This window comes from Cibotium barometz, chromosome 59, assembly GCF_041138505.1.
Source record: "Cibotium barometz isolate CiBa-2024 chromosome 59, ASM4113850v1, whole genome shotgun sequence".
Taxonomy (NCBI): domain Eukaryota; kingdom Viridiplantae; phylum Streptophyta; class Polypodiopsida; order Cyatheales; family Cibotiaceae; genus Cibotium; species Cibotium barometz.
This window is the reverse complement of record NC_141104.1, coordinates 14,672,678-14,695,754: the sequence shown is the minus strand read 5'-3', so window position 1 is coordinate 14,695,754 and position 23,077 is coordinate 14,672,678. Positions and strand designations below refer to the sequence as shown.

General features: G+C 45.5%; 1 protein-coding gene across 5 annotated transcripts in view; it reads right to left on the bottom strand.

Annotated features, from left to right (window-relative positions):
* The window catches only part of LOC147605514 (autophagy-related protein 13b-like), a 32,428-nt gene extending 10,581 nt beyond the window's left edge, over positions 1-21,847 (bottom strand). Inside the window, exons 1-3 of one of the 5 annotated variants that reach the window (XM_086793239.1) lie at positions 21,637-21,819; positions 21,431-21,470; positions 19,508-20,973 (exon numbers count right to left, since the gene is read on the bottom strand). In XM_086793239.1, coding sequence (XP_086649365.1) covers positions 19,508-20,581 — 1,074 coding nt within the window. In that variant the 5' untranslated portion in view covers positions 20,582-20,973; positions 21,431-21,470; positions 21,637-21,819. Of the gene's footprint in view, positions 1-19,507; positions 20,974-21,430 lie in introns of all 5 variants that reach the window. The other 4 variants (XM_086793241.1, XM_086793242.1, XM_086793238.1 and 1 more) reach the window with 4 other exon arrangements.
* Positions 21,848-23,077: the final 1,230 nt, after the last annotated feature.

Below are 23,077 nucleotides of genomic sequence, written 5' to 3'. Positions count from 1 at the left end.
TCCATGTGGTTTTTCCCCTTGGACATCAAGTGTGAAAGGACACTTAACATATAATATTTTGTACTTCTATATTATATGGATGTGACACACATGCAAGAGTTGACTTGCATTTTGTGTATACCACACTTTTGGCTCTCTCTCTCTCTCTCTCTCTCTCTCATTTCTGCGTGTGAGCTTCTCTACCCTGCACCTAACCCTAATGTGCAGGTTTGTGTGTGTGAGTGTGTGAGTCCAACACCCAACATACGGGCTGCAAACAACCAGCAACCAGGCGGCTGTACGGGTGATCAGGCACTGCTGCGCACATGGGCTGCAACCAGGTGGACGTCAGGCTGCTGCATGTACTGAGGCAGTCAGGCGGGCGTCAGGCGGGCTGCGAGCAGCAAGACTGCTTCACGTATGGAAACAGCCAGGTGGGCTGCGAGCGCCAAAGGGGCTGCATTGGATTGCGAATGTGAACTACAGCCAGGCGGGCACCAGAACCGTACGCCATGCTGCCACGTGGGCCGGCTTGTGTGGCTACGCAAGTTTTGCAAGAGTCGCATCCAGGTTGTCGCAGAAGCACGCATGGGCTGCTGTTGGGCACACCTCTGTGCTATGGGCGTCCGTGTTTTTGTGTGTTGCATCTGTTCGACTCCGTGTGTGGTTTACAAGACCTGGTGCATGGATTGCTGGCCTTGTTTACGAGATTGAGATAGAGGATCAAGTTAAGATGCACAGGATAATGTTCTTGGAAGAGATGTGTGTTGCTCTTCATCTTGGACTTATGTGTATTCAGGGATGGCTTGACACGTCCCCTATCTTTCTCTCTCTAGGTTATTGGCACCGTGATTGGATGGTGCATATGTGGGTTTATCTGTCATGGAAACAGGACTTTGGTATCGAGGAAACAGGCCTATGGTTTATGGATACAGGTCTACGGTTTATCAGATACAGGTCATTGGTTTCATGTGGAAAACATGTCTCTGGATTCATGTGAACAAGTTCTAGTTTTCTCGAGGTTACATGCAAGCTGTGACTATAGGAAGGACATGTGGTTTGGTACAGCCCTACTGCTGTTTGGGAAAGGGTTGTGGGATCCATGATAGAGATGGAGAAGACCTTTTCAAGCAGGGAGGTGTCGTACGGGTGTGCCTTCTCTATGGAAGGCTTTGCTGTAATAATGAGAGTTCTTTTTGGAAAAGTCCTGGGTGAAAAGCTAAAAGAGATCCTATTGGAAAAGGATTCGACGAGTTGTACTTTGTACTCAAATTTTGTTCAAGTAAAGAAATACCGCAAGGGGCGCCACTGCGTTTTGGGGCCAATCGGTGTCCTTGTACTATTTGCAAGAGCGCTCTAGCTCCCCCTGTTTGTTTCTTTTTCCAGGTCCCCATGGGTGATAAAGTGTTTTGTGTGCGAGTGTTTGTTTCACCGCCCGTCAGATTTTTGAAGGCCGGTTTCAGAGACAGTGGGGGAGCAGTAAGGTGACTCTCGTGTAGCATTCACGAAGGGACAGGTCGGCGGATGGGTGAAGGGACTACGCAGGCCGGCGCGGTGGCTACGAAGAAGGATAAGAGAGATCTGCGAGCACGCAGTGGAAGGCGCGAGCCAGAGGTTGATGACAGACAAGCGAAAAAACACCGTTGGTGGACAAAAAATGGAAATGACCTGACAAGGGCTTATAGAGCCTAGCGCCACTGGACTGGTGGGCGGCTTAGCGCCCCCCCCCCCCCTTTTGTTCAAGTAAAGAAATACTACAAGGGGCGCCACTGCGTTTTGGGGAATATCGGTGTCCTTGTACTATTTGCAAGAGCGCTCTAGCTCCCCCTGTTAGTTTCTTTTTCCAGGTCCCCATGGGTGATGAAGTGTTTTGTGTGCGAGTGTTTGTTTCACCGCCCGTCAGATTTCTGAAGGCCGGTTTCAGAGACAGTGGGGGAGCAGTAAGGTGACTCTCGTGTAGCATTCACGAAGGGACAGGTCGGCGGATGGGTGAAGGGACTACGCAAGCCGGCGCGGTGGCTACGAAGAAGGATAAGAGAGATCTGCGAGCATGCAGTGGAAGGCGCGAGCCAAAGGTTGATGATGACAGACAAGCGAAAAAACACCGTTGGTGGACGAAAAATGGAAATGACCTGACAAGGGCTTATAGAGCCTAGCGCCACTCGACTGGTGGGCGGTTTAGCGCGCCCCCCCCCCCCCCCTAGTCCGCCCAATAGGCTCAACCCTGGCACCTTATCATAAGGTCGTGCTATGGGCGGCGCAAACGAACAGAGGCAGTGGCGCGATCCAGAACAGGAGGAAAAGCCATGGAGAGAGAATAGAGAGAACAAAGGTTTAAGAGAGAGTGTTTGCATTACTCAATGCTCATAGTTTTATTGATGATTAAAATGAAGTACAAGCCTTAAGGCTTAGTTTTATAGGCTTTTCTCATACCAAACCATTTGAACCTTATTTAATGCATGCTTATCCATCCATAAGAGGTAGTTCACACACTACATGTTGAGATATTGAGCTCAACTAGTGCGACAGCAGACATTGATGACCGACCTAGGTGATAGCTTCCACACTTAAGCCACTAGCATGGTTGGTGAGATTATGGTTGATATGCAACCAGTGGTGGATGACAAGCTATGTGACAGCCACTTTGGAGGACTAGAGTTATAGCATAGTTATAACGCCAGCTCAAATAGTCAAGTTCACACTATGAACTGACCATTTGTACATTATTGGAGGAGAGTACTTTCCTTTTATGTATGTACTCTTATCTTTTAGTTATATGGTTGTAGACAAGAGAAGAAGATAGAGGAAAATTCAACCATCCATCTTTCTTGTCTTGTACTCTCTTATGTTTTTCTTGCAAGGAACTCAAGCTCTCTCCCTCGCTCGAATTCTCTTTATGGTATCAGAGCCAGGTTCGTGTAAGAGCTAAGGAGGCAAACAAGAGGCAAGAACGAGCAAGCAAGGAAGCAATACACAAGCAAGAGCATCATCATCTCTTTCCCTTCTTGTTTAGGTAGGCAGCCATGTTTGCGCATGGAATAGGTGTCATTGCAGATATTGACATATGGCACAAGTACATTGGTCATGTGAATATACAGCGACTGAAGTCTATGCAAGCCCAAAATATTGTTGCAGGTTTGTCAAAGTTTAAGGTTGATGGCATGCATAAAGTATGTGAAACATGCCAGCTTGGTAAACAAGCCAAACATACTTTCCCACATGAAAAGCATGTCAGTGCAAGGCCATTAGATGTTATACATTCAGATGTATGGGGATCGGCCAAGACTACAACAATTACAGATTGCAAGTATTATGTTACATTCATTGATGACCACACTAGGAAAGTGTGGGTTTACTTCAGGAAGAAGAAAAGTGAGTTATATGTTCACTTTCAGAGATTAAAAAGAATATGCCACATTATTTTTGGATAGAAGAAGTAACAACTGTTGTGTACATTACGAATAGGACACCCATTGCAACTATTCATGGTATGATGCCTGAACAAAAGTTTGCAAGCATAAGACCGGACGTATCTCACTTGAAAGTGTTTGGGTGTATTGAATATGTGCATGTTCCTGATGAAGTAAGAACAAAGTTGGATCCAAAGCAAGGTCACCACGAAACGTTTCACTGTCGAAACGATCTAAAAGAAGGAAAGTGAGAGGCTTAAAAATATAGAGAGAGACTAAACCATAGAAAAAATCACAACTTTTTGTTCCACATGAAACAAAATGGTTTCAGCGATGCGTACGAAACATTTCAACACCGAAACGTGAAACGAGTTTCATGGTGATCATGATCCAAAGACAGAGAAATGCATTTTTATTGGTTATGCTATGGAGCAGAAAGGTTATAGCTGTTATAACCCTACCACTCGTGAGATGCGAGTAAGTAGAGATGATGTCTGATGAGATGAGTAGCTAGTATACACCAGCGGTGAAGGCAACAGAAGATGCAGATGTAAGAAGTGTTGATGCTACACCACATGTAGAGCAACAATCACAAGTGCTTAGTGGACCTGGAGAGTCCTCTAAGAGTGGATCCAATGTTAGTCCATGGTCAGGTAGGTTGAGGACAGATGTAGGTACACACGTATCACGCAAAGGGCACGAAAAGAAAGAAAAAACTTTTGTGCACAATCTATCAGCAAGTCACTCATACGTGGATGGTGACTCTAGCGGCTCTAAGCAGAGCCTTGATAAGGAGCTTGGCATTCCGTCTGTGGTTACTCTTGGTGTAAGGAGAACCGAATCTGTTTTGAGGACACCTAGCAGTGATCCATGCATACACAGGTCTACGAGGGTTAGGTACCCTGTTTACAGGTTGAGATATGATGGATATACAGCCTATCATTATGCTTACATGATTAAAGCAATATAGCAGTATTGGATGTAAATGCAGAATTCCGATCGATTGAGAAGAAAAGGGTGGAGTTTAGGTAACATGCTCGCGCCTCTTTCTGGACACAGCCAAGAGACAAAATCACTAGGGAGCTGTTCGAGATGACAAGCCCTCACCATCGGAGACTCCAAAGACGAGGTCCACAAGTTGAGAAGTAGAGTGGATAAACACCCCCCCCCCCCCCCCCCCCCCGTTTCGTGCAATTGCCACAGTTTTTTTGTTGAAGACTTCAATTGTCCAATCTCCTCTCCCCCCAAGTTGAGGCAGCAAAAGAGAGAGAGAGAAAGAAAGAAAGAAAGAAAGAAAGATATATTAACGTCTACAAGAAGCCAAAGTGGCCTATGAGACAAAAGTACCAATACATCCAAAACTCAAGGAAACTAAATGTCCTGAGTAGAAAATGAAAAGCATAAATTGAAAAACAACTAGCTATAACATGTGGCCAAAGAGGAACTAGTGGCCTGATACAACTGCCAGAAAAAGACATATCTGATAAAGTGTGGAACTGGAAAAATGGTAGGCTATGGGAAGCAGCTGAGATAGACTCATCCCATAATGTCTCGTATAGGTCGATCCAACATAGACAGGCTGAAGCGCCAAGGTCGTGCGACATGATGTCGTGCCAATATCACCTGTATCCTCTCATAATGTCTCGGCTGGGGCCGCGGCCCAGCGGGTTGTGGATGCCATGCTCTACATAGCTCTCCAGCTCTGTCCAGGGTGACTCCTAGAGGTGACTGTGTGGGCCCAGTCGACTCGTGGTCAACGGTGCGCAGGGTCGCTGCTGCTCTAAAGAAGTCAGTAAGGGTGCGCTGGACTGTCTCTCGGACATGTTCCCCCTATCTGGAGTGTAGGTAGAGGTCAGTCAGTTGTCAGTCCTCTTAACCCACTTGGAGAATGTGTCAGTTAGTGCATGTAAAAGTCAGCCTTAGCATTAGGTCAAGCATTTGTAGGCATGTAGAAGTCTTTAGGTATGTCCATGGTCTTATTTGGCATGTCCAAGGGCTAAGCTTAGCCCTGGACAACCTCAATGACCAACCAACCAACATGGGAGTTGGTCTATAACTAGTCGGCCAGCATCTGCTGCTGCAGGCCGACAACGTGTGGGGTATAATACTCCAGTCAGCCAGGCCATAACACATCGGACAACATTATAAAAAACATATTTTTCCATGCGTAGCAGTTAATAGCATTTAATGTTATTTATTGGGTATTTTTTGTCCATGCTGAATTGGCCGACAGCCCTATGTTGGCCGACCAGCAATAAGGAGACACACAAATACAGCCGCTTTTGTGACAGAGCGGTTAATGAGATAAACTAAGGTAGCCACAGCTTCACCCCAAAAAGCAAGAGGGAGACCTACATGATGCAACAAAGAATGAGCCATCTCTTTTACGGTCGAGTTCTTCCGTTCCACAACTCCATTCTGCTGAGTGTAAGGAACTGTGGTCTGACGATGAATGCCCTTCGACACAAGGAAGTTATCAAATGGTATAAACTCGCCACCATTATCAATCTGGAGAAATGAAATTGTATCCCTGGACTGATTTTCCACCATCGCAATCCAAGTCCTTAAACTGGCAAAAGCATCTGACTTGCAAACCAGAAAACATACCCAGACTTTGCGAGTGAAATCATCCACAAGAAGAAAATATTTAGCCCCTTCAAGAGACTCAACCTCCATAGGTCCAACAAGATCTGCATGTATAAGCTCCAGTCTTCGGGTTGCTCAATGAGTAGCCTCCTCTGGAAACGCATCTCGATGATGCTTGCCCATCATGCAGGATGAGCAAATGTGTGAAAGAGACCTGAGCTGAGATAGTCCGCTGACAACCTGCTGAGAATGGAACGTCTGTAAGGCAGCAATGGGTACATGACCAAAGCGAGAATGCCACAAAGAAGTATCTGCCTCAGAAACCAAAGCCATCAAGGGGGAGAAAAGCTAATGAATATGTGAGTCAGTGTGAGATCTGGGAAGAAAAATTGGAGAACTTGTAGAGACCCCCACCATGGACTCCATTGGCAACAACAGAGAGAGTCTTCTTGTCGATCACCCCAAAGAGAGAAGGTGTACATGTAAATAAGAAAAACCTATGAATCACAGTAAAATAAAAAATTTAAGTTATTTGACCAAGTTGATGTGTGCACAAATTTATTGGCATCTTTCCATGTGCACATATGCACCTCCAGTACATATTAGGGTTAGAAAGAGAAAAATAACATTAGGAAATATTGTGAAATAAATAGATGGGCTCTTGCACAAAACCATCCATCATGGTCAACATCATCATCATCATCATTCGCATTCCATTGTGGATGGCATCATGTGCAGTTATGTTCACTTGAACCCTTGCATTGACACCATCACTATAAGTGTGCTCATTTGCTATCGTGCATGATGTCTTGCTCTTTGTCAACCATTTGCACACTAGCACCCTCATCTTGTGACCTTTGTTGCATTTGAGCTTGGTTGGACGGCCCTTAATACCCATAGTTAAGTAAGTTTGCAAGTTGAAAAAGCTTCCAAATTCTAAATTGAATGATCTTTGGGTTGTTAAGAAGCTATTGAAGAGTGCTTCCTAACTCTATGATCACTTTTAGTTTAAGCTAAGAGCTGTGCCTCTTTGTTCTTCACTTCAATGACCTCATCATCAAAGTACACACCAAGTCCCTTCTGAGAAACTTTGTACACTAAAAATAGATTTTTGAAAATCCGTGGAACATGTAAAACATCACGTAAGGTGGCAGAGGAACCCAAAGAAACATTACCAACACCGGTGACAGGCAGTGAAGAGTTGTCGCCAATACGAACTGAAGAAGAGAGAGTCTGGTTGTCCTCCAAGATATGGGCTTGATTGGTCATGTGGACAGAAGCACCACTGTCACCAACCCATTCCACCGCTTCAGGTGTGTCACTGACCTCTTCTGGAGAAGTTATCGCTATGATCACAAGGAGTGAATCCTGTGAAGAAGTAGATGAATCTGTGACTGCCATGTATGCAACTTTGGCAGATCCCTCCTCTGAAACTTTGTCCTTGCTCTTGTCTTTGGTGTTGTCCTTGTCATATGCTTTGGAAGCATCCTAGGCTTTATACTTGGCTTTGGCTGCCCGAGAGTCATCACGACAAGCAAAGCAACGAGCCTCAGTATGTCCTGTCTTGCCACAATAATCACATTCATTGCTTTCGTCCTTGGACTCCTTTGAATCCTGTTTACCCTTGCCTTTGCCTTGGTTGTTGTTGTTGTTGTTGTTGGAGGTCCCTTTTCCACCTTTGCCTTTGCCCTTGTCAGAGGCAACAAAAGCAGACTCCGACTTGCCTTTTCCACGAAGCATGCACTTGTCGTGGAGATAACTCACGACTTCCTCAAAAGAGCGGAGAGGATCATGGAAATAAATATATTATCCTTAAAAGAATCAAAGGAAGCAGGCAATTTACCAAGAAGTTTATGGATGGGATTGTTGATGGTGTTAGAAGTCATCTCCTGTCCAGTTTTATACACCAGGGCCTTTGTTGTGGGTGTGCCCGCCCTTATGAGGTGTTTTATCATTTTTCCCCACTCTCCGCATTTTTCCCCTATTTTTTCCATTTTTTCTGTGGCTTGGGAGGCAGCCCTGAGGCGGCTGGAGGACCAGTAGCTGGCCGACTGCCCAGACATCAGTCGTGGACTTCTGGATGCTGGCCGACTGGATGTATGCAGTCGTGGGCCTCATTTGCTGCTGGCCGACTGTTGATACAGTCGTGGGCTGCCCTACAGCAGGCCGACTGTTGATGTGGGGGCATATAAATAGGCCCCCAGCCCCCTTGCCACTTGTGTATCATACCCGGAATCTTCTTGTGTATATAGAGCAGAGTTACACGCCTATATCTCTCTCTCTCTTGTGCTGTATTTTTTCTGCATGCGTTTTTGCTCTTGTGATCTGGTCATCATCTCTGCTGCGTATTCGGACATGGTATTAGAGCCCTAGGCTCTAGATAGTTCTTGGGATTTGTGTGAGCAAGAGGGGGACTGTTTTGTGGCTGATTGGTGGACTATTTTGGACTGTTCGGGAAGAGGAGAAGCAAGAGGACGGCGGGCTGATTTGCTGGACAGCCACTTGCAGGTTTTAGTTCTTCTTTGTTCCCATCCACCCACCCTTTTCAGAGTACATCCCCGCAATGGCAAATCTGTTTGAGATGGCCGAGAGGCATGTGAAGATCCCAACACTCCCCACGTTCGCGGTGGACCGTCAGTTGGACGGGAGCAACTACGGCATATGGAAGGTTATGATGGAATCTGTTCTGGAGTCTTACGACCTCGTTGATTTCGTCATTGTTGGGGTTCCATGGCCGGAAGTAGAGGAAGGGGAGTTACCGTCGATCCGGAAGGACCGGGAGGCTCAGACACAAATGTGGGATCGTGTCAACGCCAGGGACCGTTCGTTTATCTTTCTCAACTGCACACCGCAGGTAATCAATCATGTAAAGCATATGACGCTGGCCAGAGGTATATGGCAGCATTTGGCCTCTCTTTACAACAGGGTATCGCCCATGAAGAGGATTTCCTTGGAAGTACAGATGCGGGTTATGAACCCTGCAAAGTTGTCGACGATGGGGGAGCATATTAACAAGTTGCAGGCTGGGAAGGAGATATTGTCTGAGGACATGGCCACAACGTTGCTGTCACACTTGCCACAACGTTGCTGTCACACTTGCCCTCTTCGTACTCAACATTTTACTCGTCTTTGATTACCAGTGGCAGGCTCAGCACCATCACGTGGGAGGAGCTTGTGCCTATGGTCCTGGACCAGGAGGAACGATTCACGAACCCTCCTCAAGGTGGAGGTTCGGAGGCCTTAACTGGCCAACGGTCGAAAGGCCGTAACACGGGCAAAGGGAAGGCTTCGTCGGAGAAGTCTTCTGAGAAGAAGTCCGTTACTGACCGCGAGAAACTAAAGGCAGAGAGGACCTGTAATGATTGTGGCGAGAAAGGCCACTATTGGAGGCAGTGTCCCAAGCGGAAGACCGAGAAGGGTGAAGATTCCTCAGCAGCAATCATGAAGACTCCGGCTTTTGTGCACTGGAGGTGGTGGACACCGATGTTTCATTTTGTTCAGGCAGGGAGGAGGTTGGAGGACTCTCCGCAACGGATACTCGAGAGTGGATTCTCGATAGTGGTGCTTCCAGGCACATGACTCCTTCCCGTTCCGGTTTACAGGATCTCTGCAGGCTTTCTGGTCACATTCTTACTGGGGATACATCCACTATCCCAGTTCACAGTGAGGGCAGGATGGAGATAGTTCCCGATGGCAGAGGAGGGAAGCATTCCTCCCAGGTGTTGTATGTTCCGGCACTTGGTTTTCATCTGTTGTCAGTGCATCAGGTTTGCAAGACTGGCGTACGGGTGGAGTTTGATGAGCATTTTGTTGCTCTCCGGGACAAAGCAACAGGCCAGGTGGTTTGGGAAGGCGAAGTGGAGAATGGAGTTTACAAGCTTCCAGCACTCTCTCTCCCAGGTCCTCAGATTTGTGATGAGTGGCAGTCTGGTAATGGACACTTAAGTGTGGATACGCTGCAGGTGCAGGCTTTCCGAGACCAAATGGTGGATAGCTTGCCAGTAGATGGCAGCAGCTGGCAGGAACTTTCCAGTACTGATGTTGGTAGTTCTTGTGTTCGTCAGTCAGAGGAAACTGAACAGGTAACTTATGCTCTGATGTCTCGTAGTATTCGGGACAAAGAACCTCCAGTAGATGAGGATGTTCTTTCCACGGGGACCTTTCGGAAAGCCACGCACGTGGCAGTTGATTACTTGCAGAAGGAGGTGCATACTCCAGGCTTTGTGGTTCCGGATTCAGAGGGAGTGGTTGACAGGTTTCAGAAGGCCTTGCGTGGTCTTCATCAGGTTTCTAGGACTTGTTTTTGCACCGTAACAGGTGTTGATCCTTGTGAGCAGTGTGATGCCTCTTCGACTCAGAAGCTGTATGGTTCATTGATCTCGTTGATGGACACCAGATTGGACGGGAGCTTCCTGATGAGGCAGTTGAGCTCATGGTTGCGGATGTCTCTTTGGGAGGCAGGATTGCGTTTCCTGTGGTTTCTGCGGCATGCGATGTCACCAATTGGCCGACCATTTGGTCCATCTCCAGTTTTTACGTCTCGTTCACTTGAGGCCAGGCCGGTGTCTCATGTGAAGAGGCCAGTATTTTGCTGACATGGACGGGAGCCAAACTGGTGCCACCCGTGTGTTAGCAGGATGGTGTCGTATGGACGGGAGCCAGACTGGTGCCACCCGTGTATGACCTGGACTGTGTTCGACCCATGGGATTGTCACGCCATGGAAGAGCCAGTATTCGTGCCGTGTTTTGCCTATGGGACTGTCACACCATAGGGAGACTCATGCCTGGAACTGTGTCTTACCTATGGGACTGTCACTCCATAGGAAGACCAGGTTTTTATGTTTTCATGTCGTGCCAGTTTTGTGCCGACAGATATTTTGTACTTTGTTCCATGAACGGGAGATATGTCCATGATACTATTTGCACATGCACTCATGTTCTGCATGTTTGAAACTGTTTTCGCATGACTTGTATTTTTGTGTTTGCCTCCTTGACGTGTTACTTACTGAGCGGGGACGCCTGCCAGTGGGTCGTGAAGTCTGCTCTGTCTTCTGACAAGTTTTGGCGCATGTGAACAGGTGGTAAGTATACTGCACATGTTGTTTTTAATATAATATTTCTAACCTTTTGTTTTATAAGGTTAAGTGTTCACATTCATTTAAAAGTGGGCACCCCCTTTGGGCACCCACTTAGGGGCCAAGGTGGGGAGCCCCACTTAAGTGAGTGTGGGGGTGGGCATGGTCACCTACCCACACTGGTCACCGATCATTCCATATGTGTGTGGACTATAGAGCTTTGAACAAGCTTACCATCAAGAACAGATTCCCAATTCCGCGAATTGATGATATCTTGGATAAGCTTGATGGCTCAGCTTGCTTTAGCAGACTTGATTTGAAGAGTGGTTATCACCAGATACGCGTGGTGCCACAAGATGTCCATAAGACTGCATTCAGGACAGCCTTCGGATTATGTGAATTTTTGGTAATGCCTTTTGGTCTCACCAATGCTCCTGCTACGTTTAATCGTATGATGGATAGGATATTCCGAACCCATCGCAAATTTACAGGAGTATTCTTTGATGATATCTTGGTTTTCTCCAAGAATGAGCAGGAACACAGAACTCATTTGGTCACAGTGTTCGAAGAGTTGCGGAAGCATAAACTTTTCATCAATGCCAAGAAAAGTGAGTTTTTCCTTTCAGAGATTCATTATTTGGGACATATTGTATCCAAAGTTGGAGTTACAATGGATCCTGCAAAGATAGAGACCATTCGCAATTGGCCCGAATTGCAAAACGTACATCAAGTACGTAGTTTTCTGGGATTATGTTCGTATTACAGGCGTTTCATAAGGCATTTTGCTATGATTGCCACTCCTCTACATGATCTCACAAAGAAGAAAATCACTTTTAAATGGACTTCAAAGGAACAGGATGCTTTCTTGCAGCTCAAGCATGCTATTATATGTGGTCCAGTATTGATTGTTCCTGACTTGCACAAGTCATTCGTGGTTGAATGTGATGCTTGTGGTGATTGCATAAGAGCTGTCCTAAATCAAGAAGGCCATGCAGTTGCATATGAGAGCCGTCGTTTGCATGATGCCGAGCTTCATATGGATATCTATGAGAAAGAGCTCTTGGCTGTAATTCACGCCTTAAAGATTTGGAAACATTACCTTCTTGGGGCTGAATTTGTAGTCAAGACAGATCATCAAAGCTTGAGATACTTTCTATCTCAAACAAAGCTTACGAGCCTCTTTTGGAGGGCTTTATTTGATAATATGGGTACTAAGCTTGAGTTTTCATCAGCTTATCATCCCCAAACGGATGGCCAAAGTGAAGCTGCAAATTCAGCCGTGTTGGATTTATTGAAGTGTTATATGGCAGATCAAAAGACTGCATGGGAGAAGTATCTTCCACTTGTTGAGTTTGCCTACAACAATACGATCCATGCTTCCACGGGAAAGGCTCCGTTTGAGATTATCTATGGCAGAGTGGTTTTGCCACCCATCCTTCGTACAAAGGATGAGATTTTTGCAGCTGATGAATATGTTCGTGACTTGGATGTTGCCTTTGGTCCGGTGCGGACAGCCATTGCAAGATCTCAAGATAAGCATAAAATGGCTGCTGCTGACAAGCACAGAAGGGACATGAAAGTCGAAGAAGGTGATTGGGTTTTGCTAAAATTTGAGAAGGCTAGGCTTCGGAAGAGGCCAAGACGAGATTCTCCTCGCTATTATGGACCCTTCAAGGTGATTCACAAGATCAATGAAGTGTCCTACAGGCTTGCTTTACCTAGTCATTGGAAGATTCACAATGCTTTTCATGTGAGTCTATTTCGGAAATATGTGGGGCCAGATCCTAATGAGCCTGTCACAGAAGATCCGCCAGAGATTGAAGAGCTTGAGGAGATCCTCCAACCAGAACAGATTGTTTTTCACAAGGAGCGAAAGCTACCTGCCGGAAAGCTTTCCAGGAGATACCTTGTGAAGTTTAAGAATTATTTGCCTATTGATGCCAAGTGGGTAAATGAGGATTATTTTGTGGATTATCCGCAGTTGTTGCAGGCATATCTTGAGGCTTTTCAGTTGAGGACAACTCTTTAGAAGCCCGGGGGATGTCACTAATTGGCCGACCATTTGGTCCATCTCCAGTTTTTGCGTCTCGTTCACTTGAGGCCAGGCCGGTGTCTCATGTGAAGAGGCCAGTATTTTGCTAACATGGACGGGAGCCAGACTGGTGCCACCCGTGTGTTAGCAGGATGGTGTCGTATGGACGGGAGCCAGACTGGTGCCACCCGTGTATGACCTGGACTGTGTTCGACCCATGGGATTGTCACGCCATGGAAGAGCCAGTATTCGTGCCGTGTTTTGCCTATGGGACTGTCACACCATAGGGAGACTCGTGCCTGGAACTGTGTCTTACCTATGAAACTGTCACTCCATAGGAAGACCAGGTTTTTATGTTTTCATGTCGTGCCAGTTTTGTGCCGACAGATATTTTGTACTTTGTTCCATGAACGGGAGATATGTCCATGCTACTATTTGCACATGCACTCATGTTCTGCATGTTTGAAACTGTTTTCGCGCATGTGAATAGGTGGTAAGTATATTGCACATGTTGTTTTTAATATCTTATTTCTAACCTTTTGTTTTATAAGGTTAAGTGTTCACATTCATTTAAAAGTGGGCACCCCCTTTGGGCACCCACTTAGGGGCCAAGGTGGGGAGCCCCACTTAAGTGAGTGTGGGGGTGGGCATGGTCACCTACCCACACTGGTCACCCACATGCAAGCATGGGAATCACTAAGGTTAAACTCCACCTTAATTTTTATTAAAATAGGCTTTCACCTTCAGCGTGAAACAACCGGGCGATCACCTTCTTGCGTAGAGAAACCACCCAGCGACCATCTCTTGCGCTCGTTCTCCTACAGGCGGCTGCCATCTTCAGCAGACTACACACGCCTCTTCTGTCCAGTAGGCTGCGCCTGTTTACTGCAGTCGACTAGGCATCTCTTCTCCTTTCAGCAGCCAGGCGTGTGTGTGTGCTCTCTCTCTTCATAACAGGCTGCGCATGCACTCCTACAGGCGGCTGGCTGGCAGACAGCAGGGGGTTCCATCAGTAGGCGGTTGCACAACCACAGGCTGCACTGCCCTATCCTCTGCGCTGGTGTTACCTGCAGGCTACCCACCTTCTACAGTTCACAGGCTGCGCCTGTTTTACCTGCAGGGCTGCCCACCATCCTCATAGGCGGCGGCCACAGTTCAGATTATGCTCTTCCATTCCATCTTCTCTCCACGCTGCAGCCAGGCCTCTTCTCCCTTGCAAGTGGGTACTCCTCCTCTCACAGCAGGCGGCTGTGGTCTTTGCAGTGGTACTTGTCCTGGTGGCTACACTAAGTTTATCTACAAGGCGGCTGTGCCATCTCAACAAGATTGCACATCTTCTCCACTGGCGACTACAAGAAGACTTCACATCTCCTGGGTGGCTACATCTTCCACACAAATACCACAGGTATTGGTTCTCTATCAAGCCATCCACAAGTAAGTGAATTTCAGATTTAAGTAAAGTATTTTGTGTTTAAATCTGGTAAGGGATTCCCGACTCCCTATACGGCCAACACCCGTTCGGTGCCGGGTTGTCCAAGCTCTATTGGAGAACCTCGGTCCAAAGATGCTGAGATCGGGAGAGACTGGTGTTAGTACGAGAGCGCCTGTTTGTGCGTGGTCTCGGAACACCAGTGAGGCGCTCTCCGCGGAGTCCAGTGAAAGCACAGGACCGTAGAGATTGGACCACACTAGTGGTCATTCTGCTTCGAACTTCTACATCGAATTTCGACTTCGAGCCTATTTGTTTGGTACTGTTTTCATATGTACATGGACATCATCTGGTTCTTGGAACCCATGGAGCATTGTATTTATTAAATACTCCCAATAAATATATCATATATTGAGGGGGGGTCAGCCCATTCCGACCCCAGTGCTGGTGTCCATCTTTCCATTTCATTTCATTTAAATTTCAAGTTGTATTAAGTTGTCCATTTCAAATTGTGGTTTTAAAGTTGTGCTATTAAGCGTGTGGGTGTCCAACGGAGTCCTCCCACTTGACGGGATCGGTTTCACGCGAAGGATCATGGACTCTTGTACACAGGAGGGGGATTGTTGGATGGATTCCGACTCCACGGTTGGAGTGACTCGGTTTGGGGAGGAGATCCGGACACGAGGAGATCTACTTCAGGCCCACGAGCAGTTTTTCGGAGCAGTAAGAGGCAGTCATCTTTTGCCTTGTCGAGGACAGAGGCAGAGTACCGGACTGCTTGTGATGCTGCTTGTGAGGTGGTGAGGATGCAGAGGTTGCATTGCAGGTTTGGGCTTCCACTGGAGAAACCCATGGTCATCCAGAGGCACTTTGTTCGTGAACAGATCGTTGCTGATGACATCTTGCTAGAGTTCTGTTCGACGGAGGACAGTACAGTGGACCTCTTCACGAAGTCACTCTCTCAAGATTTGCTCAGGCGGCACCCCAGCTCCCTGTGGTTGGTTTCACAGCCAGGAGCTGAGAGGGGGTGTTAGAAGTCATCTCCTGTCCAGTTTTATACACGAGGGCCTTTGTTGTGGGTGTGCCCGCCCTTATGAGGTGTTTTATCATTTTTCCCCACTCTCCGCATTTTTCCCCTATTTTTCCCATTTTTTCTGTGGCTTGGGAGGCAGTCCTGAGGCAGCTGGAGGACCAGTAGCTGGCTGACTGCCCAGACATCAGTCGTGGACTTCTGGATGCTGGCCGACTGGATGTATGCAGTCGTGGGCCTCATTTGCTGCTGGCCGACTGTTGATACAGTCGTGGGCTGCCCTACAACAGGCCGACTGCTGATGTGGGGGCATATAAATAGGCCCCCAGTCCCCTTGCCACTTGTGTATCATACCCGGGATCTTCTTGTGTATATAGAGCAAAGTTACACACCTATATCTCTCTCTCTTGTGCTGTATTTTTTCTGCATGCGTTTTTGCTCGTGTTCCCAGATCTGGTCATCATCTCCGCTGCGTATTCTAACAGATGGTGCTCCCATACTCTCCAATCTTCTCGATCAAGTTATCTGACTCATTAATTGTAAGCTTCTCCAAATTTGACTCCAATTTGGCAATCTTCATTGTCGAAACTATCCCATACCTCCTCTGAATCTCTGTCCACATCTGATGAGCATTACTCCCGGGTAGAGACAAATTGCGCCTGTATAGATGAAGTCATGCAATGGATGATAATAAGACGAGCCCGAGCATCCAATATGCTTCTCAAAGCAGGATCCACCAAGTGAGGTGTGGAGATAGCCATCCACACGCTGGCTCCTTTTAGCAATAACTGAGTGTAGAAAGACCAAGTATGATAGTTGGTTGCTGTAAGCTTCATGGAGTCACTAACTTGGGGAGGATTATAGGATGGTATAGGGGTAGGGGTGGGAGCAAGACCCGGATGAGAGAAACTCAAAGAAGAAGGAAGAGGAACCACCTAGTATCAACGGGAGAAGGAGCAGCAATAGAGTAGTCTCCTGAAGCCATGTCCTTTGACAAGAAACCTTCTCGGGCTGTAAAAAACAGCAAATAGCCTCCTTTGAAGCTGTGCATAGCAAGAGGAGAGAAAGAAGAGAGAGAGGGAGGGAGGTTGGAAAAAAGAGAAATAGAGAAAGCAAATCTCTCAGGAACCCTATTCTCAACACCTAAAAGAGTGCTTCAGCCTCCAACAGCAAAAACGCAGCAATCCAACAGGGCAGATGCAAAAAAAATGCAGCAATGATGAAGCCTCTACTCCAATCAGAAAAACGCAGCAATTCCTTACCTATAGATCAGCGTTTGGCTCTAATACCATGAAAGAAAGGTTGTAGGCCCAAAGCACAAACTATAGAAGGCTGGAACAGTTGTTTATTGCTGAAAATGAGCACGAGGGAAGCCCGTGGGTGCTTACAAGCATAAGAGATTGTTGCTACATGACCTCCAGCAGATATACAAGAATGAGATGAAAAGTGAGGGGAAGGGTGAGAACCCTTATATATCCCTCCAGAGAGCTAGTCGGCCAACTGTAGCACGTCGACAGCTGTCCAATAGCATAAAATGCCTTTAAAATGGTAGAAAATCCCCAAATAATGTATGCTAAATATGCCAATGCAAGGTCTCATAAAATGACCTGTACAAGCATGAAAAAGGTGATGTAGACCCTCTGGCAATGATATATTCCAACAGCATCTAGACCTAAAAAACCCTAACTCTTGACCTACCACAAAAACTTGCCTTTCATAGGCTCTTGGAAAACTTAATTAGCTGGCCGATTGCCGGTCAGCCAGTTCCATGGACAAATAATAATATACATGCTGCAGACTGGAGGTGTGTCACCCCCTATGCCTGGTGTCGATTGGGTCCTGGTCCATAGTGTAACATGCAGCGGAATTATGCGTAGATAAAGGATCCTGTCACACAAAGTCTCACACCGCCTTCTTTATCCTGAGTTTCGCGAGTCTTTATGCCTGGTGTCGATTGGGTCCTGGTCCATAGATGTAACATGCAGTGGAATTATGCGTAGGTAAAGGATCCTATCACACAAAGTCTCACACCGCCTTCTTTATCCTGAGTTTCGCGAGTCTTAGCAATCCACTTTATCACTTCACAATTTAAGAGATGAGAGAGAGAGAGAGAGAGAGAGAGAGAGAGAGAGAGACCGTACACCTTATTGGGTCCCAAATTACCCACTAAAGGGTCCCTTCCTATTGCTAGGAGTATTTGCTTTTATTACTTTGAAGAGAATGACTGTATGACTGACTTGGGACTGTAGATAAGCCAAACACAGGACCTTTGAAAGACCAAGAGTCGGGCAAAACTGTACACGGCTGTAGAAGCACCAATGATGTCCAATCTCAATGCCAATGCACTCTTCCAAGGGGCTGTAGGAAGGCTGCAAATTGTGGCTGAGAGATGGGCTGTTTTGGGACCGTTCTAGGCTATGAATATGCACTATAAATGAATGAACATGTTGTGTTTACCTTCACCTTGACGGCTGAAGCAAACGATGAAGTGGATGCATGCTGAATTCTGTTGTAGGCTGAGAAACGCAAGGGCTGAAGCGCTCTTCCTTGAGCTGAATTCTGATGATGCGTTTTGTGATGATGAATGCTTATATGCTGCAAGCGATGATGCTCCCAAGACTGAAGACTGAATCGCTTATGTTTGATTGATGATATGCAATGGAATGAAGCAAACGATGCTATTTATATGAGCTTGATGCTGATCAGCTGGCTACAGAGCTTGCCGACTGCATCAATAATGCTACACGACTTGAAAAAGGTGATAAATAATGAATATTAATGATAATAATACTAAAATAATACTCATAAATATGGTAAAAATGCCCCAAGTTGGTAGATGGCACACTGAAGAAAAGATGTTGCAACCAAGTTGGATCGAAACGGTGGAAATGGCGGAGGGACTCTATATGCATGAATGATTCTCTCCAAGTGGGTTAATGGACTTGACTGACTGACACTCTTAAGGCTGAGGAATGACCTAAGTAGCTCGTGCCTGACACATCTTGGACTGAGGATTACAATGGGGCCATGGCATACAACAATATCATATCCTAAAGGATCCTACTGCTGTACAATGATGCACTGATGATCCAAGGTCAGTGTACTGAGTTTCTGTCAAAGCTCCAGAGATACAAGGCAAACACAGCCATGATGAAGCCTACCACTAAGGATCATAACAAATAGAAAGAATTATTACAACAAAAAGGTAGTTAATAGGGCATTTGCACCACTAAAGATAGAAAGAATTAACACAATATCAACTAGCTGCAACTTGGACGAAAACTTCACAATGTATTCTGAGTTTCTGTCAGAGCTTCAAATATACAAGGCAACCTCAGCCACAATGAAGCCTCGCACTAATGATCATAACAAATAGAAAGAATTATTACGACAAAAAGGTAGTTGATAGGGCATATGCATCACTAAAGATAGAAATAATTAACACGATATCAACTCGCTCAACTTGGTCAAAAACTTCACAATGTGAAATTTGCTGGACAATGAATATATACCTATAGATAGGAGATTTTACAGCCCGGGAATCACACATATAAATCCTTCGATTTAATTATAACTATATGAGTATCAGGTGACATTCAGTGCTATTTAGAGACCTCAAAGCTAGAACATCCCATGCATTCCCTGAACATGCATACAAATGTAGGTGGTGTTTTGTGTATGGAGAAAGAGAGAGAGAGAGAGAGAGAGAGACATGGGGGTGTGCATGTGCATTGTATGTTATTGCCATCTGGTCCTACCAAACCCTCTAACCAACACCGAGACAAAGGTGGGGGGTGTGCATGTGTATATGAAGGTCATTGCCATATGCTACTAGCAAACCCACTAACCAACACCTCAAACCTTCATGGCTTGATAAGGGGCTTGTTGCTTTAAGTCAATACTCACATGGAAAGGCATATCCTGATAGACAAATGAAAAAACATAGCAAAAGTGTCAAAAAGATACCATTTGCTTGTTTGAGAATTGTCCTAGTCGCAATTTGTGTGATTCAATCGAAGGGGACCTTTGATTTGATGGTGGAGCTGAATATAAATACAGATCTCTTTCATTTGAAAACTGCTTCAACCGAATGGTGGCTGCACTGTCAACATAGTTTGCAATAATCTGGGGAAGGAGAGGAGGGGTTTCATGAGCTGCAGCAGGAACTGCTGGCCGATATGCAACTGATACACACATGCGCCCATCATGACTCTCAATTGGAGTGAAGCAATGATGGACCATGTCCTTCTTGATACTCTCTAAGAGTGGGGGAGGTGATGCTAATATTCCATAAGATAGACAAAACTTGCACGTGCGTGAGGCGCATAGAAGCCTGAACAAGCTCTGTGCTGGCAACAGCCGTGCTGTGCAATACAATGACCGCAGCAGTATCACCATCCTCTTGCACACAGTTGGCAACTCGAAGACCTGCAGAGGGATTGCAACTGCAGTTTCAGCTTTGCCTACAGCTCTACCTCTTCCCCCATGATCAATTGAAGCAGCAACCATTGGTTTGTAGCCACAGGTGCCTCTCTGCTGCTGACTGCTGATTTCAGATGCTCCCTTGCACTCCTGCACTTCAGTTGTTCTTTTCACCTTTGCTGAGCTCTTCAAGCTGGGTACTGAGAACTGGATAGTCCATCTTTCCAACAAAATTGGCCGCTCTGAACCAGATACTGTTAAGTCCGTGCATCGAAGTCCACGTGCAGAAAGGTTACTTTCTCCTTGCACGGTTTGCTGTGCCCAGGGCTCCATTGGTCTGTTTTTTCCAGGCTGTAAAAACAAGATATCAATAACCAGTGGCTCCCGTACACCTCTACACCACGGCTCCATGTTCTCTATGACCGGACCAAATTTCCCCAGAACCAGGTTAAACAATGAACCTTTGGCCCCCGACCCAGGGGTTGAAGCAGAACCTTCTCCATAATGAGAGGAGCATGACGTAAAAGTGGGAATTCTAGATTCTAGAATCACTTGCATGCATCTTGCATAGAACTTTGTGATCATCTGGTTTAACTGGGCATGTTCAGAAGACGCCATGCTCAAACCTCTTAATTCTCCTCAATTGGCTTTGCTTTCCTGTCCCACTATTCTCGATGTCTATGAAAAACAGCAAACTAACCTGCTTGATCACAGCAACCTTTGCAAAAAGGATAGAATTATAACCCTCATATTTTGGATAAGCTCGAATTAGACCTTTGAGAAAATACAGACTATGCACATTGTTGCTGCGACTAGGGACCCCACTGTGTTTTGACAGAACTGTGAAACGTCGTTTGCAAATGCCTGGCAGATAATACATCCTTATTGCCTCCAGTATGTGAATCCATGCCTTAAGTATGAAGTGCCACTGCAGGAGGCAAGTGTAACATCTCATCTTGACACATCTTTCTAGACCAAAATCTCATCTTCACACATCTTTAGTTAAATAACTGGAAAAAAAACACAATTGAATTATTAATCAGGATGATAAAAAAGGCAGGTCCTTTATGTACTCTAGAATACCCCATTGACTTCACAACAATGCTCTCACAAGCAAGCAGACACATCAACTTCTAGAATACCCCATTGACTTCACAACAATGCTCTCACAAGTAAGCATACACATCAACTATCCCATATATGCATGCATGTTAACTTCAACAGAAGCAATGGAATAATACAAGGATGCTATCCACATGTATGCATACACAATGACTTCAGTCCCACAGGCAGAAAAACATTACAAGGAACATATCACATATATGCATATACATCGAATTGAAAGCATTAGAAAGATGCTCAAACTTCAAAGTTCAACGCAGGCATTACAAGTATGCAAAGACATTACAAGGATGCTATCACATGTATGATATTATTGAAGGGTTAAAATCATGAGAAAAAGCAGACCTGATAATAATGAAGAAAAAGCAGACTTCCAAATATATAGCTGAGAAACATAATAATTTGAAAATTATTCTAACGGCAGGTAATCAAGGTGATTAGCAGAAAAAACATAACTTACAAAGGGGGGCAGGGGGCGGGAAACAGATTAACAAAGTTCTTTAAGAAAAGCAAACGATTCTATTGGAGAAGACGAGTATCTGGTCGCTTACTGTACTGGCATTCGATGCAGGGAAACCAGACAGCCCTAAAACCCTGCCCCAGAAAGCTATGGCGGAAGCAGATGGTCCTGCTTTCTCAGAAACCCTAAAAGCTTGTCACGGATTGTCTGAGAAACACTTGTCCAACGAAGCTTTCTAATGGCCTGAGAAACCCTCAAGACTCAGCTTCAATGGGAAGATGGAAGTGTCTCCACCTTTTTATACTTTCACGCAAATGGATTTCTTTCTTTTTAAAAGAATTGTAAGACCTTTGATATTTAAATACTCTCTTAATGTACCTAGTGTGATGCGGTTGGGATTTCTATCCAAGGGACTTGGTGCCCGAGGGGTATGCTAGCCCGCCCCGAATATATTGCGGGAGGAAGTGCTAGGAGAGGCAAGGCATGGACCCATGGTAGGCACCCTAGAACGCACTCACGCACCCGGCCTTGCCTCTCCTAGCACTTCCTCCCCATCTAGATGCAATATATTCGGGGCGGGCTAGCATACCCGTCGGGCACCAAGTCCCTTCGGATAGAAATCCCAACCGCATCACACCTAGCCACCTTCCATCTCTCTCTCTCTTCCTAATAGTTCCTATGCAAAAATCACTCACGCTTCCAACTCTAATTATCATATCAAGCATATTACATTGCCTGTGCCCGCATGCACATGTGCTACCAAGTCGCCTATAAGTCCAAGAATGAGGCATGAGGGCCAATGACCGAGTTGCCTATAAGGGACAAGTACAAACGATGATACTCTACTCATGAAACTTTCTTTTGGGAACAATAATTTATTAATATATTAATATCTACAATAGTGTCCCCGGTTTTTACAAAAGGCTTTTTGCTTGAAAGCTCCCCTTAATCCCACTTTCTATTAAGAAGATCACATACCATGTCCCACGTCTCATCTTCCCATACAAAAGAGGATCTTTCCCAAGAGAAATGAAAACCTACCTACATACAAGCAATCAACAGCATATCAGAGGTGAAGCCTTTGGGTGACTGTTCTCAAGCGAAAGCTTACTCATGAAACTTTAAGAAGCTCTACAGTTTGACATAGGGACAAGAAACAAACAAAGATACTCAACACATGAAACTATAAGACACTATATGCTTTGACACAAAGAAGAATTACATAAGTTCATCAATTTGACATCATTGATTAAGCAAATAGTAGTACAAGTAGCTATCTAGAAAGCATCGTCTCTTTTAGAAACCAAAGCTTCTAGTAATTATATAATTTAAATCTCACCAAAACCTTTTAGGTGGTGCTAGATCACCCCTTTATTGAAGCCTTCTTTGTTTTAAAAAATCCATGTAAGCCAATAATAGCTGTCAAGTGTACAAGTAACAAGGTTAGTTACATTCTCTCTCTTTTTAATAACAAGGTTAGTTATTGATATACATTCTCTCTTTTCTAATGAAAATTTGAATGTCTGAATCTC